The sequence below is a fragment of the Camelus ferus genome, chromosome 8, assembly GCF_009834535.1.
Source record: "Camelus ferus isolate YT-003-E chromosome 8, BCGSAC_Cfer_1.0, whole genome shotgun sequence".
NCBI lineage: Eukaryota > Metazoa > Chordata > Mammalia > Artiodactyla > Camelidae > Camelus > Camelus ferus.
The window spans coordinates 18,112,727-18,127,146 of NC_045703.1; the positions used below are offsets into that span (position 1 = coordinate 18,112,727).

General features: G+C 39.0%; 1 protein-coding gene across 3 annotated transcripts in view; it reads right to left on the minus strand.

Annotated features, from left to right (window-relative positions):
• Positions 1-8,403: 8,403 nt before the first annotated feature.
• Positions 8,404-14,420, minus strand: part of LCA5 (lebercilin LCA5) — a 42,386-nt gene continuing 36,369 nt past the window's right edge. For all 3 annotated transcript variants that reach the window (XM_006182093.3, XM_032484503.1, XM_032484504.1), the window contains 2 exons: positions 13,133-13,265; positions 8,404-11,235 (listed from right to left, as the gene is read on the minus strand). In XM_006182093.3, coding sequence (XP_006182155.2) covers positions 10,469-11,235; positions 13,133-13,265 — 900 coding nt within the window. In that variant the 3' untranslated portion in view covers positions 8,404-10,468. The remainder of the gene's footprint in view (positions 11,236-13,132; positions 13,266-14,420) is intronic.

Consider the following 14,420-nt stretch of genomic DNA (forward strand, 5'->3'; position numbering starts at 1 on the left):
ATAGGTTGTCTTTTCACTCTGTTGATCCATTGAGAAATCCACCCATAGTCTTATGGGCTTTCCCTTGTATGTAACTTTTCTCTTTTCTCTTGCTGCTTTTACAATTCTTTGTCTTTGACTTTGGACAGCTTAACTATAATGTGTCTCAGTGTAACCTGTTGGGATTCACTCTATTTGGGATCCTCTGGGCCTCTTGGATGTAGAGGTCTATTTCTCATCACAAACTTGGGAAGTTTTCAACCATTATTGCTTTAAATACACCTTTTTTTCCTTTATCTTTCTCTTCTTCTGGAATTCCCATAGTTTGAATATTGCATCTTTTCATTTTGTCCCATAAGTCCCATAGGCTTTCTTCACTCTTTTTCCTGCTTTTTTCTTTAGGCTTCTCTGACTGGATAATTTCAAATGTCCTACTTCCAAGTTGCTGAGTCCTTCTTCTGCAGGGTCAAGTCTGATTTCAAAGCTCTCTATTGAATTCTTCAGTTCAGTTATTGTATCGTTCAGCTCTGGAATTTCTATTTATTTGTTTTTTATGGTTTCTATTTCTTTGATGAACTTCTTGTCTTCTTCATGTATTGGTTTCCTAATTTTTTTTAGTTGTCTGTGTGTTCTTATAGTTCACTAAACTTCTTTAAGATTAAAGGCTGAATTCTTTGGCCTGGCAGTTTATAGATACCCATTTCTTTAGGGTCAGTTATTAGAGCTTTATTAATTTCCTTCTGTGGTGTCAGTTACCCAACTTTTTTGTGACTCTTGATTCCTTGCACTGGGATCTGTGCGTCTGAGTAACTGGTGTCCTCATCCAGACTTTGCAGATTTGCTTTGGCAGAGACAGCTCTTTGCCAGTCAGCTCAGTTTGAGTTTCTGGATGTGAGTGCTAGTCAAGTCTTTGCGCACGTAGGGCCTGTTTTTAGGGTCTATTTTTGGCTGAAACAACTATTTGAGTTCTGAGGTTGGGAGTGGTGGGATGGGGTGTGCCACTGGCTGGATAGGACTGCTGGCATGGTTCCCTGCCCAAGTGAGGCTGTAGGATGGCCTCTCTGTTGCCGGGATTATCCTGAGCAGTAGGTGGGGCTACAAGTTAGCTTCCCTGCCCTGGTTGGGTAGCAGGAAGGGGCGCAGAGCCTGGATGGCTCATTGTTTAGGGACCCAAAGGAGGCAAGAGTGTGCACGGAATATCCTGGTCGGGTGAGGCCATCGGTTTTGCTCTGCAGACAGGGAAAGCCCGGGCTGTGCTCTCTGTTCAGGTGTCACTGGACGCGGGGCTATTGGTGGGCTACACAGCTCCCCATGTGCTCTGATACGGTTTCCTCGGTCCGGCAGGCTGAAGGCTGTCATCAGCAATATGTAGGGCTGTGAGTTAGTTTCCCTGCCTGGAAGCAGCGAGAGAAGCTGCTTCAAGGCCACAGGCTCTTTGGTTTGGTCTTGACTCAAGCCTAGCCTACCTGTGCTCCATGCTCCCTGGCTAGCAAGGCCATTGGTGTTGCTCTGGGGACTGTCAGTTCTGTCCGCGCACCTCTCAACTCAAGAGCTGCTGGCTTGTGCAGTTTCTAGGTGCACAGATGATGCTTGGGAGCCATAATCCACAGCAGGTGAGGCTATGACTCAGTCCTTCTGCTGAACATGCACAGACCAGGCTCCAGGGGTGGCAGATCTCTTCAACTGAAGACTTTAATTAGGCAGACTTACACGCCACCGAGTTCCCTTGTCAGACTGCACCACCAAATTGGTCTGCAGATAAGAAAAGCTGCGGCTTGGGTTTACTCTTTGGGCTCTGCAGGTAGGAGTTCAGTTTGTCACATTCCCAGTGCTGGTTGTTGGAAGCCCCTCCCCACTTTCTCCATCACAGAGTCCCAGTGGTTGAGCCTGTGGATGCCCCTGGGATCCCTATGGGGTGAAACAGAGTAGGGGTTCCCACAGAGTGACCCACAGTGTTGGGGGTCCTGGCTGTCACCCCTGGGCTCTCTTTTGCCACCGGAGGAGCTGGAGGCGTGGTGCTGCACTGGCCTGGGGAAGGAGCAGTGCGCTCAGCGTGTAGCTGTTCCTCTACCCTTTAGTGCAGTCTGCCTCGGTCTGTGTGGTGCAGGAGGTGTTTCAGCCTCACTCCTGTGTTCTAAGATTCTCTCAGTGGTGCCTTATTCATGCATATTTGTTCTTCTTGGAAAGGGGAGCCAAGTCAGGAACGACCTATGTCACCACCTTGGTGATGTCATTCTTTCATTATTTCTTATCTGCAATTCCTGTACAGTTTAATCTGTTTTCCACATTAGTATGGAAGCTACTACTCCAAAATGAAACAGTCATCTAAAAATCCTCTTTTGACTTCTAGTAAATTGCATTTTATGTACTAGAAGCCCATAAACTCTTGTTAAATGAACGAGTAAGTGGACAACTGGATGACGGGCAGGGAGTAGATTTAGGCAAAGTTATTTTCAGATTTATTAGCCACAGAATAGTTGCTAGAAGAAATGCCAAACAGTTAAAGCCCTTTGCTAGAACTTAACCTCTGAGATAACTGTCCAAAATCACATCTAACTATTACAGATGAAGTTGTTTTTCTCTGTAAGTTTCTTGATTTTATTTTACTAAATCAACCAGAGACCATGATGGCAGCTTTTATGAAATTCTGAAATTGAAAAGGCCAATAAACAATCATCATAATAACTACAATAGGATTTCTGCAGTGCTATAGACACAATGGAGATGTATTTCCTAGGGGTAATTTAAAATTCAGAATTCTCTCAGCTCTAAATCCATGTATGTTGTGCAACACAAAGGAATGCACTCCCTAAAAAAAAAGTGACTAATTCTCATCCACTAAATTATCATTCAAAACACATTCTTTGTGAGTGTACCTAAACACTTTTCTGTAAAGCTAAAAGCCTCTGGAGAAATATAGTGCTCATCTTGCTATAAATTTAAATGTAATCCTGACCTGTATTTTTATGAATTAATAAAAATGTTACTTGGGCAATCTGGGTTTTGCAGTTAATCAAGAGAATTGTACCTTTAAGAGAGTATCCTAGCAACTTCTCAGCAGCTAAGGAAAGACCCAGCTGACAATATACACTGATTTAATTACGCTGCCAGTCTCCATCAAACTTTGCAGTTTAATCAAAAAGATGCTTAAAAACAGAAACAGAAATTAAGCCACAGTTGAAACTGAGAACCACTGGTGAAGGGGCATAAGGGAAGAATTTCTTAACTAAAAAGAGAACTTTTTACTCTGGAAGGTGTTTATCAATAAGCAAAGTTAGCAATGAAATTGGTAAACTTATTTATGGCTGCAGGAGGGGTGTCAGAACCAAAATCTTAATTACTCTAAGAAATTGCTAGTCCCAGGATCAAAATTATGTTGGCATAATCATAGCTTTATAGACATATTCAAACTTGAAACTCCACTACATTTTCAATAGACTATCTAAATGTTCACTTTCTAGTGGTGATGCATTTTAAGGGAACGAAGCTCTGGAGAAACATGTTTCTCTTGAGCATACATGTGGAAATGTTGCTGATTTCACCACCACTACATCCTTTCACCACCAGTCCCCACACACCATGACCACCACCGCTAGTCTACTTTGCCTGTGGCCCCATCTTTATCTGCTTATATCTATAGCTGTTTATAACAGATCACACAGAAACAGATCTTTCCTAGATGAGGCAGAGAGTTTTCTCAGGTGATAGATGCATAAATCAAGAAAACCAGAGAAAGACAGGTGGAGACTTTGTATAGCAAACAAAATCCAAACTCATGAAAACATAACCTACTTTGTCTATAAATAAAAACTTCCTTTGATGTATACAGGCATTCTTGTTTATACACATCTGTCTTCACTGATGCTAAGGAGTGGACACGTGAGAAATCTGAATACTTAGTTTGAAGTTTTCTTTTATTTAACATATCCCCTTTATATAGGCTAATTTCCTTTAGATAATTTTAACACTTCTTAAACCTCTTGCACAGAAACGACTTACCTGGACCATTAAGTACACACACACAAACACACATCACAAACTTTGAGAATGCTAAACTTTTCAATTTAAGAAACTTGTTGCTATAACAAAATGCATGTTCACAAAGAACGTCAAATGTAAACCTCACTGATTAGTTTTTCTTCAGGAAATACTGGAGGACGTTTTGAAGGTTTTTCTGGAAGCTTGGGGGTTATAGGCTACGGTGAAGTATTGACATATGAACTATCCCATCTTTTCGGTGCTGGTTGTTCCAAGAGCATTTGTCTTTCCTGACTAGTTCAAATCTTCTGATATATTAACCGCAGAGAACTAACAGTTAGACCATATCTGGTTCTAGCATAAAAAAGACAGCAGTTCATTTCTAGTCTAGACAGTGTGCAGAGGGGGCAAAGGTGAGTCCATGTCCTGCACCCACACACTGTAACCCCAAGCCCTAAGTGCTAGATTTGCATTTGCAAAATCCGGCAGGTAGCCTTTTCTGTCGGTCTAGGAATGTTACCCGCCACCATCTACTACTGTTGCCTTAGAGCAGTGGTTCTCAGACTTGAGCTGCACCGGGATCCCCTAGAGGGCTTCTTTGAATACAGACTGTCCCATCGCTGGAGTTTCTGATTCAGGAGGTCTGGAGTGGCGCCCGAGAGTGGCATTTCTAACAAGTTCCCAGGGGACACTGGTGCAGCTCTTGGGGGAGGGGACGACATACACATTTTGAGAACTACTGCCTCAAGTAGAAAGCAAATGTGTCTATTTAAATGATGCTCAATCTGAGGAAAACTGTGGTTATTGTTCAGGGACATGCCATTACTTCCTGTGCAGGACCAAGAAGCACGTATTTATTATAAAGCTAGACTTCAGAGGTATGTGTTCTGTTGATTCCGGATCCTAATGGTGCTAATGTTTGGAGTGATAACATTAACAGCTTTTCCTGGCCTCTGTTCTTTGGTTCTGCTGAGTCTATTTCTCTAGTGAAAACATTTTAGATAAAGAACAGATTTGTACTGAATACTTCAAGAAGCTTCCTCTGTAAGTGCTTAGGAGAGTAAATATTACAGGTATCATTGAAATTAGAAGCAAATATTGAAGCAAAACTTAAGATCTGGAGGGAAGTTCTTATAGAAGAAAAAAAAGACTTCACTAAACCTTTATTCCCAGGTGTACCCGGAAGTTTTCAGTATCCATGATTGCCGATGTAAGGTAATTCTTGGGTTCTTTTCATCAGGATAAAAACAAAAAACCCTGAAATCTATGATGTCCTGTTATGTACAGGTTGTGAGAAGCCTGCCTAGCCAAGATCAATATCAACTAGGACAGGAATTTTGGAATTTGATATTCAGGTCAGTTAAAGAGGGAGGAAAGGCAGCTGCTTCTGGCCGCGCTATTCAGGGCGACCCTGGCTCTATGACAGGGAGGTGTCACCCTGAATTTCAATGCCCTGTCTTCAGACCACAGTATGGGCTCCTAATTTCCATCTATTCCTCCTCCATGGAAACAGCCAGTGAAGCAAAACTATGTGTGTAAAACTGCTTCTCCCACAGGCTGCTCGCTCACAGAAGCAGCGAAGTACTTTCTGTGGAAGACAGTCACCTCTGCGTGGGTCTGTAGAGACAAGAGCCATTTCAAAGATGGCAGATTATAGGGTGAAATAACACTTGGTTTTTTACATTCCATGTTAACAAGCATCTGTTGTTTAAAGAAAAGTAAGTCTGAGGTGTTGATACAGAAATAAAATAGTGACTAGTAATTCTCTCCCTCTGCTGGCATGCCGCAGGGTTTTACCTCCTTCTCTCGAGAACACATTATCTCGTTTAATCCTCACAATGACCTTGTCAGCTATGACCTGTCCTATTTCGCATCTGAGGAAACTTAAGAAAGTTAAATTATTTGACCAAAGTTGTAATTAGTAAGTGGTAACCTCCAGCCAAACTCCCAACCCCAAAGCCGGTGTTCTTTCTACCCTACCCCTGGCTACTCATTTCTAATTTTCATTTTGTGCTGGACTGAGACAGAGTATCTTCATTTACATACATGTATATATTTCACAAAGGTAGCGTTTAGTATGGGAACATAGGTATCTGGATCGCTAAGCCGTTTCTAGGAACCCTCAAGTATAGTTTAAATGTCTGGTGTACTCGTCTCAGTGCTGAAACTCTCACCTTTCATAATAAAATGAATTTCACGGCACAACCCCGTGCTGGACTCCTGTCTTATCACAGAAATAGCTTGTTCCTGGGAATAAGTATGTTGAGTAACTAATGCTTATTCCATTAAGAGCCTTTCAATGTTTTTTTCCTTAAGAGTCATTAATTTTTTAAAAATTAGGAAATACAGTAAATATGCTTGTTTGGTATGTCCAGAATGTCTGCATCAGGGAAAAATGCCTCCCAGAGTCCACAGAAATACCAATCATTCCACAAAGAGAGCAGGGTAGGAGCAGGGAGTCCGTCCTTCCCCTGCATCGAACATAAACTAGCCAAGCAGACTTTTGCCAGAACGACAGGAAAAATGTTCTCTTTTTAAGGTGGGCGCCTGCTGAAGGGATACTGTGGTTTGAGGCTGCCAATTACAATATTATTAGCAAATGTAGAATTTATCTGGAAATGAAACCCAGCAAAGAGGTAGACAGAGGCAGCATTACTATTTAAGCTCCAGGTCAAACCACAGTTTCTTGAGCTTTCCAGATTCCAGCCAGAATGAATTTCCTTGTTTTGCTTAAGCTAGTCTTAGTTGGGGTCTGTCACTTCCCACTTAAAGAGAAGTAATGCAAAACTCTTTTATTTCTTTGGACTTCTTAGATTACGCCTATTGACGGCAGTCTATTACCTGTGTAATCTATCACTTCCATGTTACAAGCTATTCGTCTCAGCTGTGAAATGAGAGCAATAATAAGCATCTTCTTTAGAAAAAACTTTGAGAATTAAGCCACAGACATAAAAACACCAGCCGCCATGCACAGAATTCAACAATACCATTCTTGCCCCCTTTTCTCTGGTTACCTTTCCAAAACATCAACAGCAATTTGAGCATCAAACAGTTCTGAGTGTTTTTCATGTATCAACTCATTTAATGTATGCAAACACCTGAGGTCATCATTAGCCCCATCTTGGAGGAAGGGTGGTGCGGAGAGGCTTTGTAACTTATCCGTGGATACACAGACTTCCAGAGAAAGCTGGGATACAGATTGCCATATTATGCAAAGTCCTGTGTTTGCAGGATTTCATTTTCTTTTTGCTGTGAGGCTAACTCTCACCTCCCCTTATGTCACTAATCCTGTCGTCAGAAAACCTTTCCAAAATTTAGCTACTCTTCTGTAGACTAGGAAACAAGCTCATCAATCATACTGCACTGTTAGTGCTGAATAAAGTAAGGAAAGTTCTAAGTGCAGACCTAAGGGCACAATAGATTTAGTACAGATGTTTTATGATAGTGAATTTGGAGGTTTAGAAGCTCTTTTTGCTTGTATCTTACTCAAAGGACAGTGTCGATGTATTATATATACATACCTATGCTTTATTTTTTCAATTATTCCCTGAAAGAAACTCATAAACAGCTGGGATAACAGCAGCTGATGTTTACTGAGTGCTTATAGGTACCAGGTGCCCTGCCACGCATTAACCAGAGTATTTAATTTACTCCCCATAGCCATCTTAAGATGTGTTATAAACGACCAGTAACAGCTGAGGAACTCAAGGACACCCAGGGAGGGGTAGGGGGCAGGGATGGAACTGGGTGGGATGGAGCCCCTGTGAGGGCAGGGGCAAGGTCTTACTCTCCTGGAACCTAACACAGTGCAGGGAACCCCCAGGAAGCGTTCGGATAGTTAATGAATACATGCCATGCTCTTTACTTTAAACAGGACACTTTCAAGTGATATAAAAGGGGACTTTAATGTGAAAGAGTCATTTATTGTGTAGAAAGGAAAAAGCTTTAAAAGCAGATCCTTTTTTGAGAATTTCTAGTAACTTCTTTAATCCTAAAAAAATCTACCTTGTCACCGTAATACCAATGTCCCTTCCCCTTTGCATCAGGCAGACCTGAAGGCTCTACCCAACTAACACCCAGCCAGGGCTACTGGACGTTGAGGATGTCTGAGTCCGAGCTGGAGAGCAGGATCAGAAACACAGTGCGTCAGCCATGAAGTAAGTTTACTGTATGATCCAATTTCATCCTCTTTACCCCACCTTTTATATTATGAGCCATATATGCCGTTATGATAGTTATTAAGGGTGAAAAGATTAATTAAAACTATAATTATCTGATAAGACTAAGCATACTGTCTAACCTGATTTAGGGCAAATTCATCCACTTTAACTAAAAATACTGACCAGAAAAAAAAAAGGTGAATAATGAAATAAAAACCTTGCAGGTCCTATTTCCACTATATATTTCCTAAGTGACCTAAGGTATCATTTAAAGAAAGAGTCAGAGTGTGTTTTAAACTTTTATTAATAAGAGTTCTGAGTACAAATAAATTTAACTTTACATTAGGGAAAAAGTTAATCACTCTCTAAGGTTTGTTCAAAACTTGTTCTGCACATTTTAATCTCCAATTTTAATGCTTAACACTATAATGCTTCTAAGTCTATAACAATTTTAGGTTTAATTTCAATAATTCTGTCTTATTGCATCTGAGACTAGAAAACATCAGGTATAAAAAAGCAAGAGACTAATTAAAATGACCCGAATATAAAACTTTCCTGATACTTTTTAAAAACCCTTTAAAACAAAACCTAAAAATCAGAATACTTTTGGCAGAAAGATTAGCAATTATGAACAAAATTACCATTACATAATAGTATTTTATCAAGAACTGTATTACAGTAATGTGGTTTACATATATTAGAATGATTTACAACATACTAAATGCTTATTTATATCAGTTATAAAAATCTCTTTATTTAAAAAATTTAATATAGTTTAGCACTCTTGGGAGATTCAGTTCCCAATAAATAACAGGAACACAATTAAAAAATGCTAGGTGGTACATCTTTTAATTAGAGACCTAACCAGGTTAAGTCTTATGAAATAATTACGAAATTACATTCAATAATAAGCATTCATAAGGAAACAGTAACTCTAGCCCCCTCATCAGTACATATGCTTGACATCAGAAAACATACTAAGAGCAAATACATAGTAAATTCTTGAAACCAACGGGTCACTTCAGAATAAGTGCCAATCAACATTTGTTTATTCCTATTTCCACCACTCTTCATTTGAACCATGTTTTTTCTCTTTGGTTGGTGGTGTATTACTGCTTCTTGAAGACCAATCACGCCCAACATAATCCAAGGTCATCAACTCCTTTGCAGATGAAGTGAGCAAAAAACAGCAAATACCAAACACTTTTCAACCAAAAACCATCCACCCTACTCAGCAAGGCAGGCGCCTCATCTTTTAAAACACCTTCAACCAAGGCTGCTTTACAATTAGTCCTGTAAGTCCAAGGGTATTACACTACCATTGTCTCTTTGGTTTGAGAGGAAGTTCAAATACTAAAAGTACATTTTTTAAATTTCCAAGTTACATTACTCTGGAAACATAACTGAGTTGAAAATCATGCTATACTAGGACGGAATTTCTTCAATTCCACGTATTTGGTATGAAATCTCACATCCAGTCTCTGACATAACAAAAGTGTAGGAGAACAGGAAGGGGAATTACTGATCACACTGCTTGCAAGCCTCAGGGAGCCAGGACAGGGAGCTGTCCGTGCAAACAAGCGTCTTCTGAATTCAGCCTCATGTGTTAGCACAGCTGTGGGTAAGTGATTTAACGAGACTTGTAATTGGGAAATGAGTAGCATTTAACTGTGGTTACATCCAGAGGAATGGGAAATGCCCGTGTTGTCACGGTTTCTACTTAGGAGTAGCTGAGCCTCGCCATGTAAGAAAGGGACTCCCATCCCTATTCACAGAGGACAGGGCTCCTGGCAACACTGGTTCTCCACCTCTTGGGAGCTACACTTCCCAACAGAGCCTCTCACTTTTCATTGCCATTCAACAATCAGTGGGAGGATTGTATTTAGCTCAGTGAGGACAGGACCAAAAATAAATACATAAATAAACAGGGATACAAGTAGAAAATGAGTATGTACTCCAATGGAATAAAACTCCCCATAGAGCTGTTTTAGAGGTAAAACCTATTTGTAAATAAAAAGTCAAACCAAGTGAGATATATCTCTATTTCTGGTTTCATTCAAAAGAGCATCCTTCATTTTTGGCAAACTAGCTATGAACTGTGATATGATACTTCTTTTTATTTCCATTGTATTTATATATTAAAAATTATTCCTTAATAAGGACTTTACACTATTGAAACTTGTAAATGTTTATAATAAATTCTGGATTAAATATTTCCGTATTTACAATTGGAAAAAACGTACACTCTGGTCAGTCATCTCAGTAGCACTTCTTCAATTTCATCTTCTACAGAATCAACTGCTTTTACTGCTGGTTTACTGTTTGCATGTTTTAATCGGTGTCTGTTTGAATTAAAACTTCCTTCCTTCGCTGAGGAAAAATTCATCTTCATCATCATGTTCTCTAACCCCGCTGCTTTTATCCCCAGGGAGAAAATTTAGAGGGTCAAAGTCTTCTTTGCTGGCAGCCAGAGAATTTGGGTCACTGCTTTTAGAGGAAATGGTGGTACTGCCACTGGTACCAAATAGTTGTTCCATCAGATTAGCTTTTTTCTCTTTCCTTGTGATCAAATCTACACTGTCTTTACTAAATTTCTCTATATTGTTTTTTTGGAAATCAAAAAGGCCACTCTTCTGGCTAGATGGATTTGACTTCCCTGATGTTTTTGCAAACGAAGGCACATAGCTCCCAAATGCAAGCTCATTTGGAGAGACTGGGCTTTTGAGAGGAGATAGATTTTGACCATCTCCTTTGGTAGTTAAAAGACTGATGTCTTGCAAATGATGCCCATTAAATAATCTTTCTGGGGAGTCAGAAAACGTGTATGTTTTGTGGCTTCTCTCTGGGGAGTGCAGTTTTGACTCCCAATCAGGAAGCAATGGGAGAGAAAGACATTTTACATTCTGAGAATCTTGGAGTTCTTTGCTGATTTCATTCAGTTTAGCAAGTAGCATTTCTCTCTTCAGCCTTTCTTCTTCCTCTTCTTCCAATTTATCAATATCTTGAATTTGGTATGTTTCCATTTGGTATCTTCCAGTTTCCAATGCTGGCTTTTCTTCTCTCTCTAGCAAAGATGTCTTTTTTTCCTTTTGCTTTTTAACAAGTTCTCTTTCCCACTCTGTATGAAACCAAATGTTTAAAATGTGATTTTACAGTAGTCAATATTTTTAAGTAAGAAAACTCTCATCTTTTATAAAACAAATCTTTATCTAATTTGTGTGTGATCAGTACAGTGAGGGTAGACACCATAAGTTTCATTTTTATACTTGATATTCTGGGTTTCAAAAAGAATAAACTTAATATATATTTAAGATTCAGATTTATAGAAACAGTTTTGTTCTTCAATTTAGGGGCGAGGAAGAAGGTTCCCTGCCTATTTTTTAAACCTAACATAGTGTTGTACACTGAATGGAGGGTGGTGGGGTGGATGAAACAAGACTTTTACTTTAAACCGAGAAATAAATTGAACCTCTGGATGTCACACCCTGAGAAGGCACAACACCACTTATGCAGTGTTCTGACAGAAGATGCATTAACCTGAATCTAAGTAAAACTTGAGATAAAACCCAAATGAGAAATATTCTATTTTTTAAAATGGGGCTGTATTTATCAAAAATGTTAACTGCACAAAACATTTTTAAAAGGCTGAGAAACTGTTCTAGATTAAAGGAGATAAGAGATAAGAGAACGAAGTGCAATTCACGATCGCATTCCAGAGGGAAGAAAATGCTCTCAAGAACAGTACTGTGTCAACTGACAAAACTGTAGTAATCATGGTGGATTAGAGAAATGTGTTGTAGCAAAGTTAAATTTCCTGAAGTTGAAAACTATACTGGAATGATGAGAGAGTATCTTTATCTATTTTGGAGAAATACGTAAGAAAGCATTTTAAGACATGGGCACGAGGCACACAACTTACTTTTAAGTGGTTCTTTGACTATTATTGCCACTTTGCTATAATTTTGAAAGGATTTCTAAATGAAAAAATTAAAAATATTAACATATGTGAGAATACTATGCATTTGGTAACTTTAGTAAATGGCATTCATTCTTACTGATATCAAAGATCATTCCACACAGACTCCAGGAAAAAAAAATCAGTCAAAAACGACAAAGAGAAGTGACAGTGTTCTGTTACTTGTTTCTTTTCCTGGTGCTTAGACAGAACTGAACATAATACCTAATTTTCTACTCTACAGTTTAAAATGTGCAAGCATCTCCCTTTGTGCATGAGCCAACGGTGATATAAATATGGCTTCTATTTCAACTGCTTTAAATACACACACACAAATATACATACACTAATTGAAGCACCAATTAAGTCATGATTTTATGTTCCATTAACTTGAAGGAAAAGAAGTATTTCTCGATAAGCAGCTAATATATAACTAATAAAATATATGCAAAGGATTAGAGTCTGTGATCCTTCTCGCTTATACATTTAACACATTTTATCCAAATGGAAATGAATTTATTCCTGAACTTCATTTCCAGTATCTAAAACTATGTGAGTTGGTTCACTAAACTTTCACACTAATGCTTGAATATGTTAAAGATTTATTTTATATATCAAAACCAAAGAAAAATTAAAGAAACATATTCAAGGCCTTACAACAGATTATTTTAATGCTTGGGCTAGTCTACAGACTAGAGTCTCAAGGTCAAGCCAATAAACAGGGTTGCCTTTCAGAGTTGTCTCTTCATCAGGTTTTGATTAATTCACAAAGAATTTTTTCCCCTTTTCATCTGAATTCTACTTCATCTGAATTTTCTGAAGGTAACTTGTCTTTATCCCTTAACCTCAAATAGCAGCTGACTGACAGTCTTCATTCTTTTTCTTTCCTTAGTAATTTCTTTCCTATGTTGTGACTCTTGATAGACAGCCCCCCACCACTGTGATCAACCTTTTCTTGTTCTGTATAACCAACTCACTGTTGAGCTGGAAGAGGAGATATTAACCCCTTCTTTCTCAAGGGATGCATGCTGACTCATCACTTGTTTAAACAAACTCTTACCATCCTCCAGCTTCTCAACCTCTTGTTTCACAGCATAGCGTCCTTGACCTTTAACAAATTTGTCTTCTCTTTCCACAATTGGGTTTAGAATCCCTGCTTCTTCATGATCTTCTCTCTCTTGAGATTCCAGATACTATTACACATTAAAAAAAAAATTCAAGTTCACATGCAGAAAAATGGGGAAAAGCAATTTTAATACCATAGATTTATCTCCCTTAAGCAAAATACCAAGTTGGAAATTAAAGCAAATTTTCAATTACGAAAGCGGCAAGCCACAAGTTAATACCTTTTGAAAGATTTTCGAAAGTACACAGGATTATTTCTTACCTTAGTTAAAAAATTTAAAGAGGCATTTGGAAGACATGTCAGAACTAATATAATGGAAGCAAAGCCAATACCCTACATAAACTTCTGAAGAGACAAGTATCAGAAGTATCCTTGGCTTTGTATATTCACAACAAAACCTGACTAACTCAGTTAACCAGAAAAGGCTATTAACAACTGTTAAAGGCCAAGTGATATGCTTTTGAACTGTAACAGTGGCAGTAACGACTACAGTGAATCTTTCAAGTTTATACTAGCCCAAAGCCTCTAACTAATAAATCTTATAATATTTAAGTTAAATAAAAATGTAAACTTGTTTACAATGTAAACAATTCCTTGTTCCTTATGGCCCCTTCACGTGTGTGTGTGTAATTTTTCTTAATAAAAGTAAAATTTATTATTAGTGGACTTGTACAGAACTATCCCCTAGTATCCATTTTCCCCCTCCTTTTAGTTACAGAGTCCCTGGAGTTTTAGCAGAGCACAGGGCTGCTCCACTGGAGACCACATTTGCTAGACTCCCTTGAAGCTAGACAGCACCAATGGGATGTGAGTGGAAATACAGATGCAACTTCTGATCATTTATAAAAACAAAAGCTCTTTGCCCTCCACTTCCTCACCCCTCCTTCCCACAGGTGTGGGAAGCCAATTCGAACCATACAGAGGAGGTTACACTCAAAGGTGGAAGAACAATAGAGAATGAGTACCATGGAACAAAGAAGTCTACCTACCCTGCACTACCCAGTGACCTTCAGTTTGTTACAAGAGAAAGAAACCTGAATCTTGCTTGAGCCACTGTATTCTGGGTCTCCTTCCAATAGCAACAGCCTGTACTTTAACTAACACAGCTCACCTTTGCTGAGGCCCCTTAAAGCAACAGGATTAGTCTTAACAGCTTTATAAACTTTGTGATTAGTTATTACCACAACTCTGACAGGTAACCCACCCCTGTTTTATATTAGGA